The 18,582-nt window shown below is 46.7% G+C and overlaps 1 protein-coding gene across 1 annotated transcript in view; it reads right to left on the bottom strand.

Annotated features, from left to right (window-relative positions):
- Rsph10b (radial spoke head 10 homolog B) overlaps positions 1–18,040 on the bottom strand; it is a 56,461-nt gene extending 38,421 nt beyond the window's left edge. The window contains exons 1-6 of the mRNA XM_045144326.1: positions 17,973–18,040; positions 14,507–14,847; positions 11,097–11,172; positions 9,186–9,254; positions 6,675–6,848; positions 928–1,013 (exon numbers count right to left, since the gene is read on the bottom strand). Of these exons, the coding sequence (XP_045000261.1) occupies positions 928–1,013; positions 6,675–6,848; positions 9,186–9,254; positions 11,097–11,172; positions 14,507–14,757 (656 nt within the window). The 5' untranslated portion in view covers positions 14,758–14,847; positions 17,973–18,040. The remainder of the gene's footprint in view (positions 1–927; positions 1,014–6,674; positions 6,849–9,185; positions 9,255–11,096; positions 11,173–14,506; positions 14,848–17,972) is intronic.
- Between the last annotated feature and the right edge of the window lie 542 nt (positions 18,041–18,582).

Raw genomic sequence — 18,582 nt, 5'->3', positions numbered from 1 at the left:
AAATGGCGTGGCGGTTAAGCGCTTGCCTGTGAAGCCTAAGGACCCCGGTTCGAGGCTCGGTTCCCCAGGTCCCACGTTAGCCAGATGCACAAGGGGCGCACGCGTCTGGAGTTCGTTTGCAGAGGCTGGAAGCCCTGGCGCGCCCATTCTCTCTCTCTCCCTCTACCTGTCTTTCTCTCTGTGTCTGTCGCTCTCAAATAAATAAATAAATAAAATTAAAAAAAAAATAAAGGCATATGTCACCATGCCCAGCTTTAAATAAATAAATTAATTAATAAATAAACAAAGTAAAAAGTAAAATAAATAAGTATTTGACTCTAGCTGGACATGGTGGCTCACACCTATAATCCCAATATTCAGGAAGCTGAGGTATGAGGATCAAGACAGCCTGAAGCTAGCCTGAATGAGAGTTCCAGGTCAGTCTGAAAACCTGTCTTTAAAAAGCACACAGGGCTGGAGAGATAGTTCAGTGGTTATTGTACTTGACTGCAAAGCCTAATGACCCAGGTTCATTTCCCCAGAACCCAAGGAAAACCAGATGCACAAAGTGGCACATGTGTCTGTAGTTTCTTTCCAGTGGCTAGAAGCCCTGGCTTGCCCATTCTCTCTCTCTCTCTCTGCCTGTATCTCTCTGCTTACAAATAAATAAAATATTAAAAAAGAACAACAAAAAACGAATAATTTGACTCTACATATGGAGGGACATGCCCGTAATCCCAGCACTTGGGAGGCAAAAGCAAGAGATCTCAAGTTCAAGGCCAACCTGAAGGACCTAGTAAAGTCCTAGGGGTAATTTAAATATTCTACCCTACTTGGACAGAAAACATTTTCCCTCATTTCTATGCCTTAGCTTTAGTCTGAGGGGACATTAAGTAGCCGCAGACACTTCTTCACCCATAGCCCAAATGTGGAAGTGGTCACACCTACCATCGTATCCCCCAGCCCTGTTTGATGTTCTTCACCCAGTCTCCTTCATACCAAGAGGTGCCCTCTTGATTGTAATAAATGGAGCCCTAAAACAGACAACATTTTAAAAAAGTCAAGCCTCGTGACACAAATGTGTTTCTAAACATAAAGTATGCAAGCTTAAGAAGTATAAATTATGCAGCAGACAACGCCATACCTAATACTCTACTCACAGCAGACATGAGCCATGAAGCGTCTTCCTGTAACTCAAGGAAAAGGTAAAGTAATCCCCTCCTCCCCCCAGGAAGGTGTCACAAGTCAGTCATTCCATTCTCATTCTGTGAGAGAAGTTGTGACAGGAAGGAAGTGTATTTTGGCTCATGGCTTCCGAGACTTTCGTTCATAGTCGTTGGCTCTATTCATGAACAGACATGTTCATGGACAGAGCTTGTTGCCAGTGGCATCAGATGGTGGAAAGGAAGCTGAGAAAAGGCAGGGACTAGGTACAAGACCCCTCCCCACTGTGGTCTACGTCCTCCAGGTAGGCCCTACCTCCTAAAGTTCCCAGAAACGCTCACAGCAGCGCCATAAGCAAGCGATCAAACATTTCACACATGAGCCTGAAGGGATGTTCCCCATTCACAACACACTCCTTAATAACAGTGTCCCACGGAGGCGTGGAATGCCGCCAGGTGAATAAACACCTAAGATCGTCCTGTCTTCAACTGGGCGTGGTGGCTCGGGCCTGCAACCCCAGGACTCAGGAGACTGAGGCAGGCTTGCCCCAAGTTGAAGCCAGCCTGGACTACAGTATGAGAGAGCCTGTCAAGAGAGAGAGAGGGAGGGAGGGAGGGAGGGAGGGAAGGAGAGAGAGAGGATTGCCTAGGGATGTAGCTCAGTTAGCGGGCTTGCCTGGAATACACAATGGGTTCTATCCCCAACGCAGCAGAAAGCAGGCATTGGGGTGTGCATCTCTAATGCAGCTCTTGGAGGTGGAGGCAGGAAGATCAGAAGTTGAAGTCATCTCTGTGAAACTAGCCTGTGCTACATGAGACCCTGCTGGGGGCAGGGACAAGGGAGAAAGAGGGGAAGGGGGAAGAGGGCAGGGGAAAGGGAAGAAGGAGAAAGTGAGGAAGAAGAAAGGGAGAGGAGAAATCAATGCTGATCTGGCCCCTGGAACAAGCACTTGGACCATCACTGATTTATGCCCCGAAGTCACTTTGTTGTGTTCCCTGTGAGAGCCTACTGGTGTTGGTAAGGCAGCGTGACCTTCCTCTGAAGACCCCTGGTGCCACTATGCAGAGGACTTGGGTCTATGCGTGTGTATGTGTTTGTGAACAGTGCAATTTTCCTCTATTTTCCAGCTGCTTGGCAGCCCTCTGCAGGTGTTTCTGTGTGGACATCGCCATCCACAGCTGATGTCCTGCGAGCCTGGGATTCCCTCAAGGCAACAGAGCCTGAGCAGAGCGGGGAGGCCTGAGGGGCCGTGGTGTGAGTAGCCCCTCCTTGACACCTCTGCTAAGGAAGAAGGCTGGATTCCATCTCTCATCTCTCTCTGACTCTATTGGGTTGTTGCTCTGTTTCTGCAGTGCTGCTGTGGAGGGCGTGCATGTACAATGGCCTGTGTACACACAAGAGGAAGCCAGAGGCGGACAGCCAGGGTCCTCGATCACGGCCCTGCCTTAGTTCCCTGAGACAATCTCTCATGGAACCTGGAGCGCTCCGTGTCTTGTTCAGACTGGCTGACCAGGAAGCGCTAGCAAACCTCCCATCTTCTGCTCCTCTCAGCACTGGGACTACAGGCACGTGTGGCCATGCCCAGCTTTTGACATGGATGTTGGGGAGCAACTCGGGTCCTCAAGTTTGCCCAGCCAGCAGTCTTATCTGCTGAGCCATCTCTCCAAACTGGGATTTCTTTTTTTTTTTTTTTTTGGTTTTTCGAGGTAGGGTCTCACTCTGGTCCAGGCTGACCTGGAATTAACTATGTAGTCTCAGGGTGGCCTTGAACTCATGGCGATCTTCCTACCTCTGCCTCCCAAGTGCTGGGATTAAAGACATGCGCCACCATGCCCGGTTTGGGATTTGATTTTATCTGTACTGTTCCGATGAAAAGATTCCAGAGCTCTGAGACTTCTCGATCCGGTCACTGTACTACCTCTGCCTAACTATTTCACAGCACTGCCTCACCTTAGGGCTCTTGGTTTCTAAGACTCTGTCTATTTTGTGGGTTAGAAACCTAGCACGGCTGGGGAGGTGGTGCTGTGCATTGCTCGCTGCACAGGTATGAGGGCCTGAGTTCAGATCCCCAACACTCACATAAAATGCCAGGTCTTATGGAGAGCTCTGGGTTCAGGGAGAGCCCTGTCTCAATAAGGTGGGAACACAGGGAGACACCCAACATCTACCTCTGACCTCCACATACAGGAATGCAAACATGCAAAAAAAAATTTTAATAAAAAAAAAATGTAAACCTTGGGACCGGAGAGATGGCTTAGCGGTTAAGGTGCCTGCGAAGCCTAAGGACCCAGGTTTGATTCTCCAGTTCCCACGTAAGCCAGATGCACGTGGTGGCGCATGCGTCTGGAGTTCGTTTGCAGTGACTAGAGGCCTTGGCGTGCCCATTCTCTCCCTCTCTCTCTCTAATAAATAAATAAAAATATTTTTAGAAAGTAAACCTCAGCCGGGTGTGGTGGTGCACAACTTTAATCCCAGCACTTGGGAGACAAAGGTGGGTGGATCGCCATGAGTTCAAGGACACCCTGAGACTACATAGTGTATTTCAGGTCAGCCTGCACTAAAGCAAGACTCTACCATGAGAAAAAAAAATAAAAAAAACTGGGGCTGGAAGGATGGCTTAACGGATAAGGCCTACAAAGCCAAAGGACTCGAGTTCGATTTCCCAGGACCCACATTAGCCAGATGCACAAGGGGGCTGGAGGCCCTGGCGTGCCCATTCATTCTCTCTCTCTCTCTGTCAAATAAATAGATTAAAAATATTTAAAAAGTTTTAAGTAAACCTGGGCTGGAGAGATGGCTTAGCAGTTAATTCGCTTGCTTGTGAAGCCTAAGAACTCATGTTCAAATCTCCAGGTTGTACATAGCCAGATGCAGTGATGCAAGCGCATCATGTTGCACATGCACCACAAGGGGGCGCAGAGGTCTGGAGTTTGTTCACAGCAAACTGAAGGTCCTGGCTCCTCCGCCCCCCAACACACACCCTCTCTATCTCTCTCTCTCTTAAAAAAAAAAGTAAATCTGAGCCTGGCATGGTGGAGCACATCCTTAATCCCTGCACTCTGGCAACAGAGGTAGGAGGATCCTCATGAGTTTGAGGCCACTCTGAGACTACCCAGTGAATTCCAGGTCAGCCTGGGCTAGAGTGAGACCCTATTTAGAAACCCCTCTTCTCCCCACCAAAACAGTAACCCTAGTATAACTAAGGAGGAGAGGGAGAGAATATATTTATTTATATAAATATATATAATTTATATATATAATTATATAAATATATAAAAATATAATATAAAATATATAATTTATATAAATATATATATTTTAAGGAATATATTCTACATGGCTGGTGGATATACAGTGGTGCAGCCACTGTGGGAAAATATGCTGTCTCCTCTAGAAAAAAATAAAGCCGGGCATGGTGGTGCATGCCTTTAATCCCAGCACTTGGGAGGCAAATGTAGGAGGATTGCTGTGAGATTGAGGCCAGCCTGAGACTACATAGTTAATTCCAGGTCAGCCTGGGCTAGAATGAGACCCTACCTCAAAAAAAAAAAAAAAAAAAAAAAAAAAGAGCTGGGCATGCTGGTTTATACTTGTAATCCCAGCACTTAGAAGGCTGAGACAGGTGGATTGCCATGAATTCAAGGCCAGCCTGGTCTACATAGTGAGTTCAGTATCGCCTGTGCTATGGAGTGAGACCCTGTCTCAATAAAAAAAAAAAAAAAGAAAGATATGAAGCTGCCATATGGCCCAGCAATCCCACGTGGGCGTGCACACCCCGCAGAACTTTGTGAAGCAAGTTCTCAGATCCTTGCATCCACATTCACAGCAGCACTGTTCGTAAGACTCAACAGTGGCGACAACTCGATGCCCAACAAGACATGAACAGATAAATTATGGTATATGCTTATAATGAAATATCATTGAGCCAGAAAAATGAATGGCGTACTGACACGTGCTAAACCTAAATGAATCTTGAAAATATTATGTTTAAGTGAAGGCAGCCAGGCACAAAAGGTCGCATATTATATGATTCCATTTATAAGAATACCTATTTTGTGGCTGGAGAGATGGCTTAGCAGTTAAGGCATTTGCCTGCAAAGCCAAAGGTCCCAGATTCAATTCCCCAGAACTCACGTTAGCCAGATGCACAAGGGGGCGCATGCACCTGGAGTCCGTTTGCAGTGGCTGGAGGCCCTGGTGTGCCCATTCTCTCTCTCTTCCTCCCTCTCTCTCTTTTTCTCTGTCAAATACATAAATAAATAAATAATAAAATATTTTAAAAAGTCTATTTTGAGGGCTGGAGAAATGGCTAAGCATTTAAGTGCTTGCCTGTGAAGCCTAAGGACCCCAGTTCAAGGCTCGATTCCCCAAATGTTAGCCAAATGCACAAGGGGACGCATGTGTCTGGAGTTTGTTTGCAGTGGCTGAAGGTCCTGGCGTGCCCATTCTCTCTCTCTCTCCCTATCTGCCTCTTTCTCTCTCTGTCTGTCGCTCTCAAATAAATAAACAAAAAATAAACAAAAAATTTAAAAAATCTATTTTGATTTGAATATAAAATGCCCCCCCCCCCGACTCATGCACTGAATACTTAGGTCTTAGACGGTAGTATTATTTTGAGAGTGTCTGGTATCTGGACATTTTAGGAGGCAGAGCCTAACTGAAAGAAGTAGTCACCTAAGGGTGTGTCCTTGGGGCCTGTACTCTTCCTGCTTTCTATTCAACATCAGGTGAACAGTTTCCACATGCTCTACCACTAATATATTCTGCCTTGAGCTGGGAAATGGCTCAGTGGTTAAGAGCTCTTGAGGGCCTGAAAGGGCCGGAGACTACTCAGGTTTGACACTCCCAGAACCCATGTACAAAGCTGGTGTGCTCATGCACATCTGTAACCCTCCAGGGGCAGAGACCAGAGAAGCCCCGGGGCTTGCTGACCTAAAACAATAGCTCCAGGTTGGAAATCTGGTCAAGGACGGACATGGTTGAGTGACAGAGTTCTCCTCTGCCTGCTGGTGCACATGGAGAACTTACACACACACACACACATACACACACACACACACGCACGCACGCACGCATGCACACGCACATGTACCACATACAACACATACCCTAGACAGACACACACACACACACACACATTCTGCCTCACAACAGGTCCAGAAACACAGCTCCAAGTGACCATGGATTTGTAGTTCTCCCAAACTGTCCAAAATAATCTTTCCTCCCTTTATGCTATTTCTCTCAGGTATTTTATCACCGTGGCGAAATGTGTGACTAACACAGTATCAACAAGGTAAACTCAGAGATGAAAAGCAGGGTAGTGATTTCTAGTGAACATGGGGTGGGAGGGATGGGGCGTCACTTCCCATGGGGAAGGGGTTTGATTTGGGGGTGGTGAAAATGTTAGCGGTGATGGTTGCGCAGCCTTGTGAATGGCTAATTTTGTTATGTGCATATTCCCCCAACACTTCCTGCCCACCATGTCATAGCCTGTTCGCGGCTGGAACTTTGCACACCGATGCCTCACTCACCTTCCCGTGTCTCTTGCCCTGGCACCAGTGGCCAACGTAGGACACGGGATGTGTGCTGCACTTGAACATGCCGAATCCATTCCTCATGCCGTTCATCACTTCCCCCTCGAACGTGCTGCCGTCTGTCCACGTGTACGTGCCGTGGTTCGTGGGGATGTTCTTCACAAAGTCCCCCTAGGGTAAAAGCAGCCGTCAGATGACGGGAAAAGGCACATTCTGCACCCAGCGGCTGTCTGAGGGCCCTGTTCCTGGCTCTTCGGTGGAGAAGGCAGACGTGGCCCTCACTTCCTCCTTCTGCGAGATTTCTCCACTAGGTATTAGTCCAGGCAAAGTAAAATGTCAGGAAGGTTAGATGTGCACAAAGCTCCAAGCAGCAATCAGGGGACACGGTGACGTGGCACCAAGTCAATCCCAAGCTCTACTCTAGACTCGCGGAGCCCGTCTTGAAGGAGGTCAGCGCATGGCTCCCCGAACGAGGCGCCGATGACGGCCGGGCAGTGAGCCATTGGAAAGCCTCCCTTCCCTTCTGTGCTTCATCAGAAAGCCCTGGGGAGGTCTCAGTTGATGCCACCCTGCAGACGGCACTGGGGATTAAATCCAGGGCCTCACACATGCTGAGCACGTGTGCCCAGTCGGCAAAAGAAAGGGGGACAGCGCTGCTGCTCTGACACTGGCCAGAAGGCATAGTGCCAACTGACCGTCCAGTCCGGTTCTTCTGCGAATCCTGCCCTCCGGACTGGACTGATGTGGAGGTCTGTACCTTTAAGGAGGACCTCCAAATCCCAGAGATTTCCCAGAGACAGCTAGCAGCGGGGTCTCCTTAGAGAAATTGCCATGCAGAGATCAGAAACCATGAACGTCTGCCACAGGCTAGAAGGTGGGTTGTTGTGTGGAAAGCAGTTCCCCAGAAAAGCTGACCCTGAACCACTACTGGGGCCCTGTTCTCAGATGGGCTCTGAGGGTCAACCCTTCTCACTCCTGCATTCTGTAGCTGTGTCTCATCACCCAGCTACCTCCTGGCCCAAACCCGCCTGCGTTTCCATCCTCGCCCGTCATTTCACTGTTGCATGCATGTGTTTTAAATGTCTTGGTTACCATTTATACATGCCATGGTGTGTGAGGAGATCTGCAGTGGGGACTTTCAGCGTAGCATTTTGGGAACTTACACACTTCGTGGGCGGGAGCTGAAACTGGGCTCAGTCTCTTGGAGGACAAATCTGTTCTCACCATCAAGTTAAAAATACCCACTTCCCTCCGACCCAGCAACCCAGATGGGTTACATGAAACCCCCATAGTGGAATATGTGCAGTCAGTAAAAATAGCTAGAACCTGCATGGAATGATATGGTTCAGCTGCTAAGAAATAAAGGAATGGAGGCGAATTCTAAACAATCAAATAACTGTGCTTGTAAAAAAAAAAAAGAAGAAGAGGGAAAAGCCAGGCGTGGTGGTGCACGCCTTTAATCCCAGCACTCCAGGCAGAGGTAGGAGGATTGCTGTGAGACTACATAGGTCAGCCTGGGATAGAGTGAGACCCTACCTCAAAAAAAAAAGGAGGGGTTGGAGAGATGGCTTAGTGGTTAAGCACTTGCCTTTCAGGCCTAAGGACACCCGTTCGAGGCTCGAGGCTCCAGGACCCACGTTAGCCAGATGCACAAGGGGGCACACACGTCTGGAGTTTGTTTGCAGTGGTTGGAGGCCCTAGCGCTCCCATTCTCTCTCTCTCTTTTTCTCTCTATCTCTCTCTGTTTGTCGCTCTCAAATAAAATAAAATTTTAAAAAAAGATAGTCTTTATAAAAAAAAAAAAAAAAGAATGGCTGGAGAGATGGCTTAGCGGTTAAGTGCTTGCCTGTGAAGCCTAAGGACCCCGGTTTGAGGCTTGACTCCCCAGGACCCACGTTAGCCAGATGCACAAGGGGGCGCACACGTCTGGAGTTTGTTTGCAGGGACTGGAGGCCCTGGAGTGCCCATTCTCTCTCCCTCTCTCTGTCTGCCTCTTTCTGTCCTTCTCTGTCTCTCTCAAATAAATAAACAAAAAAAATTAAAAAAGAAAAGAAAAGAAAGAAAACAAGATAAAGGGGATTAACCATGCCTATACACAGAACATATGGAACACCACGGAGCTAAAGTATGTGTTTTGTATACACAGAGAACACTCTAGAGGTAAAACCAAACCAGTTACAGTGATTTCCAGCCACCCTGTGCAGTCACCAACTCACTCCAGTGAACCTATGAGTCAGTCACTCTACCTTTGGGTCTGGGCATTTGTGGTTCTGTACTAACCTACCTATTGTTAGTGATTTTCTGAGATGGGCTCTCACTTGGGATGACCTGGAACTCACAGTCCTCCTGCCTCTCAGCCTCCACGAAGTGCTGAGATTTTAGGTGTGAGCCACCAGTCCCGACTATGCCAATTTGCTTTTTATAAAAATAGTATATATATTAACTGCGGGAACCTGACCATTCAATTTCATAATTAGTTGAGAACTCTAACCCATGATAACGCTTTACCTCATATTTCAATCCGTCAGTCCAAATATAAGTCCCTTGTCCATGCATGAGTCCTTCTGAAAACATACCCTATAAAAGAAATCACAGTGAGACCTTAGACTGCGGAGGTGACGCGTTTGCTGTGCACGGCTCAGACGCGGATGCAGCCCGGTCCTCTTCATCCGCAGGCACTCGCTGCTCCCCAACAGCACAGCGGTCTGACCTGATCCAAAAAGGATCCAAGGAGGAGTTTGAAAGTACCGAGTTCCCTAAAACTTGAACCCAACCACCATAGTCTTTCCCTTTCAACTAAGCAAAACTAGAACACTTCTGAATTGTAGTTCAAAATAATCTAAATGCTTTTGGTCTTGCATGTAAATAGGAACTTGATGGGGAGGTAATATGATGGAGAATGGAATTTCAAAGGGGAAAGTGGGGGGGGGGAGGGAGGGAATTACCATGAGATTTTTTTATAATCATGGAAAACGCTAATAAAAATTTTAAATAAATAAATAAGTAGGAACTTGGTGGCTCGAGACTGGAGCTCCAGGCAGTGTAACAACATGCCTAGCATGAGCAAGTCCTGGGCTCCATCCTCAGCACTGCCAAGCCCTCCACCAAAAAAAGAAAAACTTTAAATTTTGGGGGCTGGAGAGATGGCTTAGTGGTTAAGATACTTGCCTGCAAAGCCAGAGGATCTAGGTTCGATTCCCCAAGACCCACATTAGCCAGATGCACAAGGTGGCGCACGCATCTGGAGTTCGTTTGCAGTGGCTGGAGGTGCTGGCGCACCCATTCTCTCTCTCTCTCTACCTGCCTATTTTTTTCTTTCTCAAGGTAGGGTCTCACTCTAGTCCAGGCTGACCTGGAATTTACTCTGTATTCTCAGGGTGGCCTCGAACTCACAGTGATCCTCCTACCTCTGCCTCTGAGTGCTGGGATTAAAGGCATATGCCACCATGCTCGGCCCCCAACTAAAGGGTTTAAAAAAAATATTTTATTAAAAATATTTATATATGATATATATCATATATAAGTTATATATGATATATATATGTTATATATATATCATATATATGTCATATATATATACATATATATATATATGTATATATATATATATATGTTATAAGTCATGCGGAGATCACTTCAAGTACATGAGAGGAGGCTGGGGGAGAGCTTAGGGGGACAGAACTTTGCTAGTATGCACAAGAACCTGGTTCTCAGCACCACAAGAACAAATAAATGAAGTGTATGTGGGGCCAGGGAGATGGTTCAGTGGTTAAAGTAGCTCACTTACAAAGCCTGCCAGCCTGGATTTGATTTCCCAGAACCCAGGTGCCTATACCTGGAGTTTGTCTGCAGCCTGCAGCAAGGGACCCTGGAACACGCAGGCATGCACACGCTTGCAAACAAGTGCCTTTGATGGCTAAGCCATCTCCGTCCCTGGTTAGGCCCAGGAGCCACTGCAGAAGTGGCCTTTTTTTTTTTTTTTTTTTTATCCAAGGTAGGGTCTTACTCTAGCTCAGGCTGACCTGGGATTCACTATGTAGTCTCAGGGTGGCCTCAAACTCACAGCGATCCTCCTACCTCTGCCTCCCGAGTGCTAGGATTAAAGGTGTGCACCACTATGCCCAGCTAGGAGTGGCAATTTTAATCCAAGTGCTGTTCTCACTGCTAACTTCACAACCAGCTCCAGGGAAGTGGTGACAGACATTGGTCACTCAAAACTCATCAAAGCAGAAATCCAGAAGCTACAGAGAGCTCAACACTAAAGGCTTCAAGCACACCACCGAGGCTCAGGGAACATTGCAAAAAGATCTTAAGAGTCACAGGGTGGGTAGGAATATGCTGAGGCATGCCCTTACCCCACACAGACTGACAGAATCTTCATGATCCCCAGCCCAGCTGGTTCGAACAGTCGTGACTTACGTGGTAGGTATTCCCGCCCTGAAAAACAGCAACGCCTTCTCCTTCATACAGTCCATGGGCTTTCTCCCCTTCATAGCTACAAAGAAAGAGTTCAAGCTCATCAGTGATGGAAACAAATATGGCATGTTATGTTAAAATAACACAGAGCCTAGAATACAAGCTACTAGGGGCATACACCTCTTGTGGGATATGGGATTAGTATTTGGTAGGTATAAAACTTATATGTAGGAAAAGGAATATGTTTTGGAAATGGACTTTAAATTTATTTATTCATTTGAAAGCAAGAGAGACAGAGAGAGAGAGAGAGAATGGGTGCACCAGGGCCTCCAGTCACTGCAAATGGACTCCGGATGCACGTATCACCTTGTGCATCGGGCCTATGTGGGTCCTGGGGAATTGAACCTGGATCCTTTGGCTTTGCAGGCAAGTCACTTAACCACTAAGCAACCTCTCCAGCCCAATAAAATGTTCTTAAAGGGCTTTGAAATGATGTGTATATTGCAGACATAGGTTCAAGAGGGTCTGCTAATGTTTTAGCTTTGGGAAAGGAAGGCTTCAAGAGCAGTGCCAAGCGTAGGCGTGATGCTCACACGCGTAATGCCAGTACTCGGGAAGCTGAGGCAAGTGCCTATCGAACAAGTTCAGCCTGACCTCTCCAAGGAAAACTTTCCCCGGGATCTGGGAGTGTGGAGAAAAGAATATTTAAAAAGTGCCAGGATGGAGGGATGGCTTAGTGGTTAAGGCATTTGCCTGCAAAGCCAAAGGACCCAGGTTCGATTCCCCAGGTCCCACGTTAGCCAGATGCACAAGAGGGTGCATGCATCTGGAGATCGTTTGCAGGGGCTGGAGGCCCTGGTGTGCCCATTCTCTCCCTCTCTTTCTCCCTCTTTCTCTGTCAAATAAATGAACAAATAAATAAATATATATATATATATATATATATATTTTTTTTTTTTTAATTTATTTATTTGAGAGCGACAGACACAGAGGGAAAGACAGATAGAGGGAGAGAGAGAATGGGCGCACCAGGGCTTCCAGCCTCTGCAAACGAACTCCAGACGCGTGCGCCCCCTTGTGCATCTGGCTAACGTGGGACCTGGGGAACCGAGCCTCGAACTGGGGTCCTTAGGCTTCACAGGCAAGCGCTTAACTGCTAAGCCATCTCTCCAGCCCAGAAATATATTTTTTAAAGTGCCAAATCAAGCGTGGTGGTTCACACCTTTAATCCCAGTGCTGGGAGGAAGAGGAAGAAGGATCACTATGAGTTTGAGGGCCACCCTGAGACTCCATAGTGAATTCCAGGTCAGCCTGGACCCTACCTCGAAAAACCAAAAAAAAAAAAAAAAAAAGTACCAAGATTTTTCAGTTCTAAACTAAAAGGACAATGTGTGGTTGGTCACACAATTCATCTCTAGACTGATTAAAAAACAAGCGAGTCTATAACAAATGTGTCCATACTTGGCTTATTCCAAGAATCCAAGAAGAGTAAACATTAGAAAAAATATTCTACAAGCAGGGAAGTAGATTTGGTTCAGGTGGTACAGTGCCTGCCTTGAATGCATGAAGTCCTTAGTTCAAACCCCAATAGCATATATGCCGAGCATTGCGGTGCACACCTATAATCCAGCACTCGAGAGGTAGAGGCAAGAGGATCAGAAGTTCAAGGTCATCCTTGGCTATACAGAGCATTCAAAGCCAGCCTGGGATGCACAACACCCTATGAAAAGAAAGGGGGGTGGGCAAAAAAGGCAAAAGGAGATGAGAAAAGGAAACAATCAGGTGTGATGGTACATACCTATCATCTCAGCATTTAGGAAGATGAGGCAGGAGGTTGCCAAGAGTTCAAGGCTGGCCTTGGCTACATAGTTAGTACTAAGCCAAACAAGTCTACATAGTAAGACGCTGTCAGAAAAAAAGAAAATCTATAAACAGGGCTGGAGAGTTGGCTTAGCGGTTAAGGCGTTTGCCTGCAAAGCCAAAGGATCCTGGTTCAACTCTCCAGGACCCACGTAAGCCAGATGCATAAGGGGGCACACGCATCTGGAGTTTGTTTGCAGTGCCTAGAGGCCCTGGCGCACCCATTCTCTCCCTCTACCTCTCTCTCTCTTTCCATCTCAAATAAATAAATATTTTTAAAAATCTATAAACAAGCCTGGCATAGTGGCACATGCCTTTAATCCCAGTATTCGGGAGGCAGAGGTAGGAGGGACTGCCAAGAGTTCAAGGCTACCCTAAGACTACCTAGTGACTCCCAGGTCAGCCTGGACTAGTGTGAGACCCTACCTCGAAAAACCAAAAAAAAAAAAAAAAAAAATCTATAAACAATACATTTCATCAGCAAACTAAAGAAGAAAAACTATATATATCACAGTGCAAAAAAGAGATTTAATAGATTCCAGCAACAACTCCTAAAATATTTCTGCATTACCACATGAGGAAATTACTTGATCCTTATGCAAAAACAACATGCATAATTTTAAAGTGAAATATTGAAATTAATTCCATTAAAATTAGCAACATAAATGGGATGCCTGCTTTTACCACCAATTATTCAATACTGTTCTACAGGCTCCAATTAACCCAAGCAGGGATGGCTTGATCTTCCTATCTCTACCTCCTAAATACTGGATTATTGTATAGCAAGACTGCCTAGCCAGGAGGGAGGGAGAGGAGAGAAAGAGCGAGGGAGAGAGAGTGTGGATATGAGTGGGTGGAGACTGTTAAGTGAACATAAAGAGTGGCAAGGCAGGGCTGGAGAGATGGCTTAGCAGTTAAGCACTTGCCTGTGAAGCCTAAGGACCCCAGTTCGAGGCTCGGTTCCCCAGGTCCCACATTAGCCAGATGCACAAGGGGGCGCACGTGTCTCTCTCTCCCTCTATCTGTCTTTGTGTCTGTCGCTCTCAAATAAATAAATAAATAAAATTAAAAAAAAAAAAGAGTGGAAAGGCAGGGAATCTGAAAGACGCACAGATTCCTTCGTGGGGCAAAGTCAGCCTCACACAAAAACACGGTTTACAAACGGAGGTGGGGCTGAGCACAGTGGCTCATACCTTCAATCCCAGCACTCGGGAGGCAGAGGTGGGAAGATCGCCGTGAGTTCGAGGCCACCCTGAGACTACATAGTAAATTCCAGGTCAGCTTGGACTAGAGTGAGACCCTACCTCGAAAAACAAACAAACAAACAAACAAAAAGATGGTGGGGGCTGAGCACGGTGGCTCACACCTCTAATCCCAGACCTTGAGAGGCAAAGGTAGGAGTTCAAGGCCATGAGTTCAAGGCCAGCCGAGGCTTCAGAGCGAGTACCAGCCTGGGCTAGAGACAGGGAGCCCTGTAGTAATCACAGAGCTGCAGAAGGATCCATGCTCACAGCAAAGCCCTTTCAAGGGACACCCAGCCCTGCCACCGTCACCTCTCCACGATGAGTTTGGTCAGGATGGGCTCCTCGTACTGAGTTTCCTCCTCACTGTGACCCACAGTTGAAGGTTCTTTCTTGGGTGTGGGCAGTTTGTTCGGCTCCAGGCTGGGGACGGCCCCCCCCCCGGGGAGTTCTGGCCTGTGAGCATTGCCTTCTTGCTTGGCCTGCTCCGGATAGTCAGAGTTGGTGGGGGAGCGCACCGCCTTGTCTCCTTTCTTGTCGGCTTTTTTCTTTTCCTTCACCATTGCCTTGGGTTCGCTTTATATATATATAAAAATATCCAAAGATTCTTTTGGCGAACTGATGATTGCTTGAAAGCGTAGATGGGGTTTTGTCTGAAAAATTAAAAAGTATGCCTTTAAATACTTGGGGAACTCCAGTTGCAAAAAAAACAAATAATAATAATAAGGGCTGGAGGGATGGCTTAGCAGTTAAGACCCAGGTTCGATTCCCCAGGATCCACATTAGCCAGATGCACAAGGGGGCGCACGCATCTGGAGTTTGTTTGCAGTGACTGAGGCCCTGGTGTGCTCATTCTCTCTCTCTCTTTCTCCCTCTTTCTCTGTCAAGTAAATAAATAAAAAAAATTGTACATATATATATATATATATATACACACACACACACACACACACACACACACACACACACATACATACAGCTTACAATAGTCTCATCATCATTTCACTAAAGCCTGAATAATTGTAAGGGTCAGCGGTGTATAAAAATAATTTCAATATTGCATTGACTGTTTCTAAAATGTTTAGCATTGGAACCATTACATAACATTATTTCTTTTATTTATTTGACAGACAGAGGCAGAGAGACAAAGAGAGAAAAAGAAAGAATGGGTGTGCCAGGGCCGCTAGCCACTGAAAATGAACTCCAGATACATGCACCATTTTGTGCATCTGTCTTAGGTGGGTCCTGGGGAGTTGAACCATGGTCCTTTGGCTTTCCAAGCAAGCGTCTTAACTGCTAAACCATCTCTCCAGCCCATATTATTTCTTTCTTTTAATGATTTTTTTTAAAGTTGTCATTTATTTATTTATTATTTTTGGTTTTTCAAGGTCTCTCTCTAGTTCAGGCTAACCTGGAATTCACTATGTGGTCTAAGGGTGGCCTCAGACTCACAGTGATCCTTCTACCTCTGCCTCCCGAGTGCTGGGGTTAAAGGCATGTGCCACCATGCCCGGCTTAAAAAAAAAAAGTATTTTGATGTGTGTGTAATATGTATGTATGTGTGTGTGCGTGTGTCAGGATCCCTCAGTGCTGCAGATGAATGCCCAGCCACATGGGTGGCTGGGGAATTGAATCCAGGCTGGCAGGCTTCACAAGCAAGCACCTTTAAGTGCTGAGCCATCTCCCCGGCCCATCATTGTCCTTTTATTCTGCTCAGTGCTAGGGTTGAACCCAAGGCCTTGTGATGTCAGGCAAGACCTAAATACTGAGTTACAACCCCAGCAAAAATTGTTGTTTGAGTTGCTGACCTGAATTTCATTAAAAACAAAATTAAATGAGGACTGGGGATGTAGCTCAGTTGGTGGAGTGCTTGCCTAGCATATGTGAAGCCCTGAGTTTAATCCTCAGTACCCCATAATCCAGGAGTGGTGCTGCTTCTTTGCTATCTCCTCATTTGGGAGATAGAGGCAGGAGAATCAGGCCAAGATCATTCTCAACTGTATAGTGTGGATTCTGAGGCCAACTTGGACTACATTAAAAAAAAATCATCAAATTAATTTGGTCTTGGGATTAGGACAGAATTTCCAACAACTCCTGGCATGGCCCTAGACATGTTTTTGCCATTTATTTGATCTAGCTATCATTCTACAAATGAGAGAGAGGAAGAGAGGACATGGGCATGCATGGACCCCTAGCTGCTGCAAATGAACTGCAGGCCCATGCATCGCTTTGTGTCTGGCTGTATGTGGGTACTGGGGAGTTGAGCACAGGCTATGAGGCTTTGTAAGCAACTGCTTCAACTGCTTAGGCATCTCCCAGCCCTATTTTCACCACTTATGTGAGATGGCCGGGCATGGTGGTGCACGCCTTTAATCCCAGCACTTGGGAAGCAGAGGTAGGAGGATTGCTGTGAGTTCGAAGCCACCCTGAGACTCCATAGTGAATTCCAGGTCAGCCTGGGCCTCAAAAAACCAAAAAAAAACAAAAATCAAACATTTATGTGAGATGGCATTTCCAGTAGTGACAATTATAAAAATCCAAATATAGATCAACTCTGAGTAACATTTAAGATGTCCTATATCTTGCAGAACTAAATATTCAGATAAAATTTAATTCTTTTTTTGGGGGGGGTTGAGGTAGGGTCTCACTCTAGTCCAGGCTGACCTGGAATACCCTATGTCATCTCAGGGTGGCCTCGAACTCATGGCAATCCTCCTACTTCTTCTGAGTGCTGGGATTAAAGGTGTGCACCACCACACCTAGCCTCACCTCTAATCTTTTATTTATTTATTTAATTTGAGGGAGGCAGAAAGAGAGAGAGAGAGAGAGCTCACCAGGGCCTCCAGCCACTGCAAACAAACTCCAGATGCATGCGCCCTTGTGCATCTGGTTATGTGAGTTCTGGGGAATCGAACCTGGGTCCTTTGGCTTTGCAGGCAAGCACCTTAACCACTAAGCAATCCCTCCAGCCCACCTGTAAATCTTAAAACAGGCATTTATTCTAGGCTATAGATAAACTATCCCTTCACTTTAACAAAGTCACAGCTAAAACCACAGAGGAATTGGGGAGATGAGCAAGAGAGCTGCTTCCATGCTGTTCCTGACAACCAGTGCCAGGGTGGAGGAGACAGACCCTGAGGATCCTCAACACCTACCAAAGCCCAGATCAAGAGGCTCCTAAGTGCTCATCACTGATGTAGTCTTGAAACTCACCTACCATGGCGTGGAATTTTGTGGAAGTGGGTGTGGAAAGATTGTAAGAACCACAGGTTGAGACAACACGCCCAGAGGCACTCCCCCCATCCCAAAATAACTGACCGCTGCTCCCACAATACATAAACCACAACCCCATGGGAAATACCTGCAACTCCACTGAGGAGGGTCTCCAATAGAATGGGGGCAAGGACTAGGGAAAAGAGGATACTAATACTTGATCTATCCATTGGAACTATGTTTTTTTCTTCAAGGTAGGGTTTCAGTCTAGCCCAGGCTGACCTGGAATTCACTATGGAGTCTTAGGGTGGCCTCAGACTCATGGCAATCATCCTACCTCTGCCTCCCAAGTGCTGGGATTAAACGCGCGTGCCACCATGCCCGGCTGGAAATATGTTTAATAATAAAGGATTTTTAAAAAGCTTTCACGTTTCCTATATTTTCCCATTCTTAGGAAGGAGCCAATATTATTGTGCCTAAGTCAACTGCAAACCTCACATTTTCTCTGTGGTCCCACTTACTGCTTCCTCCCCACCTCGGGACCCCTTGCCAATCAATCACGTACATAATCAGCTCTGGGAGGTCAAAGATGGATCAGGCCCAAATCTTGTCACTATAGATGCAGGACCAGCCTAAGGTGCTCATCCAGATGCCCTGGCCAGGCCTGTAGAGCAGGGCATAGCGTCCTGAAGCCACGATGGTTTCCAAGCAACCACAGCCCCACCTCTCCACATTCTTAAAGGGGCCACAGCATCAGCATAAACCTCCAAAGCATTACATCTTGCCCATGTTCAGGGAAAGGGACTGGGCGCGGGAGCTGAATGCAAGGAGCCTGGGTTTTCTCAGCCCTAACTGCCACATGTGGGCTGGGATGGCTCAGTAGAAAAGCACTCATCGCTCAAGCCCAAGGGCCCAAATTTGATCCTCAGACCTCAAAGTAAAAAGCTGAAGTCACGGCAGGTTTTTATAACCCCAGTACTCTGAGATGGAAGGTAGATGGAATTTCCTTGAATGGATCACAGCAAAAACCAAAATCAAACACACAAGGCATCAGAGTAAGATCAAGAGAAAAAAAAAATGAGGTAGACCGAGCCGGGCGTGGTGGTGCACGCCTTTAATCCCAGCACTCGGGAGGCAAAGGTAGGAGGAACGCTGTGAGTTCAAGACAACCTTGA

Source organism: Jaculus jaculus, chromosome 2 (assembly GCF_020740685.1).
Source record: "Jaculus jaculus isolate mJacJac1 chromosome 2, mJacJac1.mat.Y.cur, whole genome shotgun sequence".
NCBI classification, from domain to species: domain Eukaryota; kingdom Metazoa; phylum Chordata; class Mammalia; order Rodentia; family Dipodidae; genus Jaculus; species Jaculus jaculus.
Note: the sequence above shows the minus strand (reverse complement) of the source record. Positions and strands in the feature narration are given on the sequence as shown.